This window comes from Eptesicus fuscus, chromosome 5 (assembly GCF_027574615.1).
Source record: "Eptesicus fuscus isolate TK198812 chromosome 5, DD_ASM_mEF_20220401, whole genome shotgun sequence".
Classification (NCBI taxonomy): domain Eukaryota; kingdom Metazoa; phylum Chordata; class Mammalia; order Chiroptera; family Vespertilionidae; genus Eptesicus; species Eptesicus fuscus.
This window is the reverse complement of record NC_072477.1, coordinates 32,184,720-32,193,469: the sequence shown is the minus strand read 5'-3', so window position 1 is coordinate 32,193,469 and position 8,750 is coordinate 32,184,720. Positions and strand designations below refer to the sequence as shown.

The 8,750-nt window shown below is 41.8% G+C and overlaps 1 protein-coding gene across 1 annotated transcript in view; it reads left to right on the top strand.

The window, feature by feature from the left end:
- Positions 1-1,011: 1,011 nt before the first annotated feature.
- Positions 1,012-8,750, top strand: part of HIF1A (hypoxia inducible factor 1 subunit alpha) — a 49,115-nt gene continuing 41,376 nt past the window's right edge. Inside the window, exon 1 of the mRNA XM_054716008.1 lies at positions 1,012-1,336. Coding sequence (XP_054571983.1) covers positions 1,302-1,336 — 35 coding nt within the window. The 5' untranslated portion in view covers positions 1,012-1,301. The remainder of the gene's footprint in view (positions 1,337-8,750) is intronic.

Genomic DNA, 8,750 nt, shown 5'->3' with positions numbered 1-8,750 from the left:
CAGGTGTTAAGTCTCAAACTAAGGGTCTTCTCTCTCTCTCTCTTTTTTTTTTTCTCTCCAATTCATCTACGATTATCTTTTGGCTCGTTTTAAAGCAACAAGAAAGTAGAAGTCTACCTAAAGCCATTTTTCCTACTCTGATATTCAGGTTTATGCTCTTTAATTAAAGCTATACATACATACACACATACATACATATATTATTGTAAATTATTATTACAATAATTTCAGATTTCCCTACCACCTTAACCTACTTCCCTCGAGAGGTTTGCAGCAAAAAGAATTTGTTTTATATTTTTGTTTGCCATTTACTCGGTAATGAAACTTCATCACAAAAACTTGGTGGACAAGGAGAGTAGTTACCCGTGTGTTCTCTGGCAAAGAGCGTGTGGTCAGTGGCATGGCCCGTGGTTAGGTAACCTGACAAGAAAGACCTCATTGTAACACATCTGAGCAAAGGGACCAAAGGGTTTGCTTCTACGAGTTGAAAATTCTGCTTTTTGAACTGGGACTCAGTAGAGCTGGCGGCAAACCTGCAGAGCACAGCCGCCGAGGAGAAAGGGAGCGGGAGACTTTGCTGTACCGAGAGCAGGAAACGTGCTGCAGACTTGAAACCCACGTATCGAAATCCCTTTTCAGCAGCGCCTCCCAAAGTCAGCCACTGTCTCCCCTGGTTTTGAAAAAGCGCAGGTTCCCAGACAGGGCTGGCCGCAGCCCAGACCCCTTTCTCTTTCCTCCGCAGCTGCACACAGACGAGCACGTGAGCGCGGCCCAGCTGTGCCTCAGCTGACCGGCTCCCGATTGGCTGAAACGAACGTGGGCTGGGGTGGGGCCTGGCCGCCTGCGTCGCTCGCCATTGGCTCTCAGGGAACCCGCCTCCCCCTCAGGTGAGGCGGGTTTGCGGGAGCGCGCGCCGGGCTCCGCGGGCAGCCGCGTCCCCGACTCTGCTGCCCGGCCCCCCCGCCCCGCGCGCGCCTCCGCCCCTGCCCGCCCCCTGCCGCTGCCTCAGCGCCACAGAGCACAGTGCAGCCTCGTCGGAGGGGACGCGCGGATCGCCCTCGTCGCCGCTGCAGTCGGTCGGCCGGCCGGGCCTTGACAAGCTGCCGGAGGGGAGGCGCCTCCGAGCCCATCCCGGAGTCCTGCGACTGCCGCCGGTTCCTCCCGCGTCTGAGCTCACGAGGGGCTGCGCGCTCCTCGGGACGTGCCTCTGCTTCTCTCCCCGCGTGCGGAGAGAGCGAGCTTAGGCCGGAGCGAGCCTGGGGGGGCGCTGGCCGTGAAGGCATCGCGGCGACCGATTCGCCATGGAGGGCGCCGGCGGCGCGAACGACAAGAAAAAGTAAGCCCCTGCCCTCCGCCTGCCGCGTCCGCCGCCGGCGCCCCCGCCCGCCCACCGCCGCCGGGGCTCGCGGGCCGGCCTCGGCGTTCGGGGCGGCGCGGGGGGTGGGGGTCGCCTTTTTGTTTCTGCCTTCCCTCCCCTCCCCTCGCTCCCCCAGCCTCGCGGGCCGGGCTCCCCCTCTGTCCACGTCGCCATCTTGGCGAGGGGGGCGGGAGGCGCCCGAAAGTGCTTCCCGGGGTCGGGGGCCGGGCCCAGCTCGCCCGCCCTCCCCGGCCGCCGGGGCCTCGCACCGCCCTCCTTGCCCGCCTCGAAGAGCCAAGCTTGCCCGTGCCCCGATTCGGGGGGACGCCCCCTCGCCTGGAAACACGGGTGAGGGAGCCGCGGCTCGGTCGCCGCCGTTTGTACCCGAGCTTCCGCTCCTTCCCGCCCCCCCATCCTCTCGGTTTCCATTGAAAAACTCGGCCCCCCGGCGGACCCTGCTCGCGGCTCCCGGCTCCCGAGGGGGCTCGCGGACCGGGTCCCCGCCGAGGGGCTCGCGGGGGCCGGCCGCGCTCCCGTCCGGGCGGTCCCGCGGCGGCGGGGGGCTCTGCCTTTGTGCCCGGAGGGGTTTGCCGCCGCGGCCTCGAGACGCCAACTTTCTCCGGTGGCACGTGCGGGTTTTGTTTTGTGTGAACCGCCTTGGAAAAGTTGCCGGGACTGAGGTTCGGGGTAACGGTGATGGAGAGAAAGAGCAGCATTTTGAAGAGAACCTCAGGACTGGACACTTGTTCCCCTCTCCTGTCAAGAGCGCCCAGACATTGCGAATGAATACGTGCCTCATTAATTCTTGAAGTATTTTAGTGAAACGGTAGCGGCTGTCTGTATTTAGGCAAACATTTTTTAATGAGATTAAAGAAAAAAAAGTAATGTGATTAGAGCAAATGAAAGGCATCACTAAAAATTGTAGACCTGTCCCGTTTTCCTGAATGAAGTATATGAAAGGAAAAATCTTCGAAAATATCCGAAGTAAATAATCATTCTGTTAGAACTTCATGCAAGTTTGAGTCTCTAAGTGGTATATGTTACAGGATTAAGAATTGTTAGGTGAACTGGTGGGATTCAGAGTGACACCCTCTGACCCCCAGCCCCCGCGCTCGCGCACACACACACACACACACACACACACACACACACACACACACACACACAGTTTGATCCAGTTTGTTATTTTAGCCTTTGAGAAAATCATTTTAAGGAATTGGAGATTTATAGTAAGAGTTATGGTTAGTAGATTGGCTTTACTGTTAAGTCCTTCCACTCTTCAAGGAGAGATTAATTTCCCTTTTCAATATTAACAGAAGATAAACTTGTTTATGTTCTTGCTATTTTGTAGGTGCCTTTTTTGTTCCTTATTCAATAAGACCAAAATTGAAGAAAAATTATTTACCTAATTCAAGATAAATTCTAAGTTTGTATACATCAGAGAAAGCACTTGTAACATTTAAAAAGTGACTAAACAGGTCTAGACTGACTTCCAAGAGTTGCCAAAAATAAATTGCAATTAATTTTGCAGAAGTGATCACAGTGCTTTTGATGAAATGATGCGGCTGTTACACTGTAAACCTAAGGCAGATTACCTTTGTGTAGTGCCAATTTTCTGTCCGTTTTATATGCTGAATCATACTTAATACTGTGCAGCAAGTTATGCACCAGTCACTTCCTTTTCATAGGCAATATTGTACTTATTTGTCCTTTGTAATTCATCAGTTGAGAATATCCTAAGTGGCTTTAATATAAATGAATTAATTAGCTATTATGCATCACCCCAACTCTAACTTAGTTCTTAGATTTTCCTCAGTCCCATCTGTTATTTCAAACTTTTTCTCATTTGAAAATTCAGCAAAAATTGGGATCAGATTGAATCACATTTCTTAATACAGATGTTCTTAAAACTTAGAAATTGAGTTCAATGCCTAATAAATGGTGGCTACTTAACAATTTTAGATGATGTTTGTTATAGATGTCTTGTTTTTGTCCTTTTCTAACTAATAATTTTTAGACTTTTGAAAAGATAACTGAGAGATTGAGGAGCAGGGGCTTTCTCCTTACCATTTTTCCATTTTAAATGAGCAGCCAGTATCTGGGTGAGGGAGACAAATTTGTCTTTTTAAAAGAAGGTCTAGGAAACGCATAGTTGAAGAATTAGAAGAACTCAGAACAGAGGATGGGTATGGTTATAATAGATTTAACATAGGGCCTTTGATGTTGCTTCCTTAGGGGTAGGGACTGGCTTTATTTAATAGCACATTGATAAAGATTTTTAGATTTCAAAGGAATGTCAAAAGGCTCATTGTTAGGTTTCAGGTTTCAGACCAGACTCCTTCGAAGTTTTTCAAAAACAGTTATTGAATCATTAAAGTAAAATCTCTGAGAATGAACATTCCTTAACTTCCTCTTTAATTTAGGTCATTAAAAAATCAAGAACCTCTCTAGTTTATTAATAACTTTTTTCTTGTTACAATTTTACTTTGATTTCCACTTGTTTGAAGACTTGTCTGGTGGTAAGGAGCATAGAATCTTGAGCCAAACACCTCTGAGTTAGAGTCCATCCTTTTCACTTTGTTTGCTTTGTGAGCTTGGGCAAATTACTGAATGCTTCTGAGCCTATGTCCTCCTTTTGAAATGATGGCAGTAATGGCTAAATTAGCAGTTATTGTGAAGATTAAATGAGATAATGCCCAGTGCCTGGTTTAGGAGTCTTGGTAACACTGAGTACTTGAAAAAAAAGCATTTAAACTAGAACCTTTACACTTCCATGCACTTAAAAACTCTTGCAAGTTCTTCCAAATATCTGTTTTAGTTCCTCTTCTCATCACCTCATACATCTTTTCTATGCCTCCTAAAATGAAAAGACAAACATTGGATTCAATGCTTTAAAAGGGGTTCTTTCTGGTTAAAACAGTACATTCCTAAGTTATGTTGGCATCTAGCATCAATTATTTTTTGAGCATCTGATTTGTCTATTCTAGTTCCCCTTCACAATTTCTTACCCATTGTTTTCTCCCCAAATAGGTTATTTTTAATTTACTCTGGACTTTAGAAACTAGAGTCATGAACACATTCTAGTCACACAGATCTTTTCAACAAGGTATTGTGTAAGGCAATGCTGTGTTAGGACTGGCAGTAACTTAAAACACTTTTGTTTTTATGTTACAGTTTAGATTATTTTATAAATAGTTAATTTTTGCTAAACATGAATTGATAACGTTTCCAGTAAAGCATATGAACCTACCTGGTAGAAAAACTGACCTTTGCTTATGAATTTTTGTAGGGTTAAGACCATTGGCTTCCATCTCAAGGCAAAGCTTCAAGCATGTATTATTAGTCTAATTTTTGTGGCTCATTTTATATGAAATCAATATTAGTGCACTCTTCCACATGTATGTGTTACTGATGTATGTTGTTTTAGTCTGATAAAGTGTGGTAGTTCATGTGTTCCACTGTAAAGCATTTTGTGCAGTTTGAAGAATGCCCACTCTTCTAATCTTTCTACATGCTGACTTACATCATCTTTGCAGTTCATTGGTATTTAGGCTCAAGGTTAAGATTTTTGTGGTACATTTTGTTGTTGTATATTAAGAAGAGTATGTAAGAAAGTGCAGGAGGATTACTCTCTTATTTATTTTTTAAAGAATTTGCAATAATGTGTTTGGTGGTGAAATTAAAAACTGTTATGCATGCATGTTAAAGAGTTGGGTTTGCCGGGGCAGTGTAGCTCAGTGGTTGAGCATCGACCTATGAATCAGGAGATCACCCTTTGATTCCCCCCGGTAAGGGCACATGCCCTGATTGCTGGCTGGATCCCCAGTGTGGGGCGTACAGGAGGCAGCTGAACCATGACTCTCTCATTATTGGTTTCTATCTTTCTCTCATTCTCCCTTCCTCTCTGAAATCAATAAAAAAATATTTTTTTAAAAAGAGTTGGGTTAGATTACTGTGCATGTTCATAGATTTGTCTTAAAATACAATTTTTAAAATTGTAGGTATTTCTTTAGGAAGATTAAAATCTTATCTAAGACTGTTAACATGCCTGTTTCTCAACTAGAAGAAATAATCTAATTTAAATGTGTTGTTGGATTCGTTTTCTATTAAGAAACTGATCTTAATTAATAAAAAGAACATTTTCTTTTTTTTTCTTTTTATTTTTTTTAGTGTTGGAACTAATTATCCAGTTGATGGATTTTACTTAGCCTTCTGCTACTTGTGTATGTGCTGTGTATGTTTTCTGCTTAACTAGAGGATTAGAAAAATAATCTGAAACTAAGATAAGCCAATCTTCTTGTTGCTCAGTATTTTTGGTAAAAGTATGATGAGACTTTTAAGTTAACTATAGGTCTTGGAATTTTAAAAATAATTGTATCTTTCTGTGTCTCCTAGAGCATGAAGAATTAACTATTTTTGTATGTCCATTGAGTTTTATATAGAAATTTGTGGTTTTTTGCACTAAAAATAAACCCATATGAGTTTGCCAGACATGACCTTTTTTAGAAAAATATAACATGTAAAATCTACAATTGTGGTTTTTTAAAAAGACCCATAAAATTTCCCATCTAACTAGTGTACAATTCAGTAGTGTTGAAGTGTAACCAATCTACAGAGTTCTTTCATCTCGTAAAATTGAAATTCTATAACCACTGAACAACTACTATCAATTTCCCCCTCCTCCTCGTCCCTGGCAACCATCATTCTGCTTTCCTATGGATTTGATAACTAAATACTGCCAATAAGTGGAATCATACAGTTGACTGGTTTATTTCATTTAACATAATGTCCTCAAGGTTAATCTTTGTTGTAGCAAGTGTGAGAATTTCCTTCCTTTTTAAGACTGAATAATATCCTGTTGTATATCACATTTTGTTTATCCATTCATCTTTCCATGAACACTTCGGATGCTCCCACCTGTTGGTAATTGTGAATAGTGCTACTATGAGCATGAGTTTATAAACATTTCTTCAAGATCTTAATTTCAGTTGTGATTCAATTTCCAGAAGTGGGATTGCTGGATCATGTGATAACTCTATTTTTTAATTTTGGAAGGAACCACCATACTGTTTCTTTCCAGTAGTGGCTGCACCATTTTATTTTTCCACCAACAATGCACATGGGTTTTGTCCACTTTCTCCTCAACACTTGTTATTGTTATTTTCTGAGAGTTTTTTTTTTTTTTTCATTGTAGCCATTCTAATGGATGTGTTGAAGTGATTGTATTTTTAAGGGTTTGTTAACCAACTTAAAGCTGACAACAGAGAACAGTTGCCAGTGGAAGCTTTATCAGAAGTAAGGTTAAGCACCTCTAAAATAATAATTAAGTTTTCCTAGTGACTTAGAAAAATTTGGTTTGCCAGGGGGTTTCTTTGTTTTTTGTGGGTCTTTTTCCTGGAAAAATGCTTACTGTTTAAAATATTCTATACCTATTCTATTGTCAGTAAGTCCCATTTAACTAACTATAACTTTTTTTTAAAAGATTTATGCAGTACTTGAAATGACTTGTTTTTATAAGAAAACTGTCCCTAGGATGTAACCTTTTAGTTGTTCAGCTGATCTCAAATGTCATGTTAGAACCAGGCTAGTAAACATTTTGTTAATAAATACTGCTGAGTAACATATACTTGCCCTTGAAAGTAACTCAGTACCCTACTTTAAGGTATGTTAAAAGTTAGTGGCTGTCACTGTGGAAAACAGTATGGAGTTTCCTCAAAAAATTAAAAATGGAACCCATTTGACCCTGTGAACCCACTTGTAGGAATATATCCCAAGAAATCGGAAACACCAATCAGAAAGGATATATGCACCCCTATGTTCATAGCAGCACAATTTATAATAGCCAAGATCTGGAAACAGCCTAAGTGCCCATCAGCAGATGAGTGGATTAGAAAACTGTGGTACATCTACGCAATGGAATACTAGGCTGCTGTAAAAAAGAAAGAACTCTTACATTTGCAACAACATGGATGGACATAGCATTATGCTAAGCGAAATAAGCCAGTCGGAGAAAGATAAATATCACACAATCGCATTCATTTGTGGGATATAATGAACAACATAAACTGATGGTCAGAAATAGATCCAGAGTCCTAGCTGGTCTGGCTCAGTGGATAGAGCGTCGTCCTGCGGACTGAAGGGTCCCAGGTTCGATTCTGGTCAAGGGCTTGTACTTTGATTGTGGGCACATCCCGAGTAGGGGGTGTGCAGGAGGCAGCTGATCAATGTTTCTCTCTCATTGATGTTTCTAACTCTCCCTCTCCCTTCCTCTCTGTAAAAAAATCCAATAAAATATATTTTTTTAAAAAGAGAAAGAAATAGATCCAGAGACAGAGAAGCATCAAATAGACCCTCAAACTTCAGAGGGAAGGCAGGGAATTGGGGGTGGGGTGGGTAAGAGATCAACCAAAGGATTTGTATGCATGCATATAAGCATAACCAATGGGGACAAACACTAGGGGGGTGAGGGCATATGCTGGGGGGTGGGGGTGGCCTGAGAGAGGTCAATGGGGGGGGAAAAGGAGACATGTAATACTATATGTAATACTTTAACAATAAAGAATAAAAAATATATAGCTCTTACAATTTGAATCTCATTTCTATGTCCTTTCCAACAAAATAAATTATTGTTATCTGTCTATTCAGAAAAAAAAAAAAGTGGCTGCCAATCTATATATCATAACACTGAGTAAAAAAGTTTGCTAAAAGAGGTATATGACTATGCAGAAAATCAGCTTGGTAAATGTGTGGGAAGTATCTTTACCCTTATTTTATCTTTAGCAAATATTTCTTAAGTCTACTGTAAACTTCCAGAAAGTTTGGACCAGTTTATACTCTAGCAGTATATGAGAATGCCATTTTCTTGTACTTTATCATCATTAAAGTTTGCTTTTTTAATTTGAAACATTAGCAGTTTGATAAGTGTATTAGTATTCTTGTTATTTCAAGTGGTGAAACACAACTCAAACCAGTTTAAGGGGGAAATAAGGCAGTTGTTGGCTCACAACCTAGCTTTGGTTTAAGGGACAATTAGATATTGAGTCTCAGGTGCTGTCCTCAGAGTATCATCCCTGACTTCCTCTTGAGTATTACTTGATTTATATGCCTTTGCTCTGTTTGCATGTTGGCCTCATTCTGTCACTAATAGGCTATCTATATGATATGAAAGATGGCCACTAGCCTTCTGTGCCTGTATCCATAGTTTGTGATAGTAAAAATCAAAAGAAATTTTCACTTCTAGTATCCATGTATCAGTTTTCTAGATGAATGCCAGTTTGCCCTGCGTGGGCTATTTATTTTTGACCATGCCAGTGGGGTTCCCTGATTACATGAGTCAAGTGTCTTATTGTAGATTATTTGATTATCTTGATGTAGATGAATTATTTCCTTATAC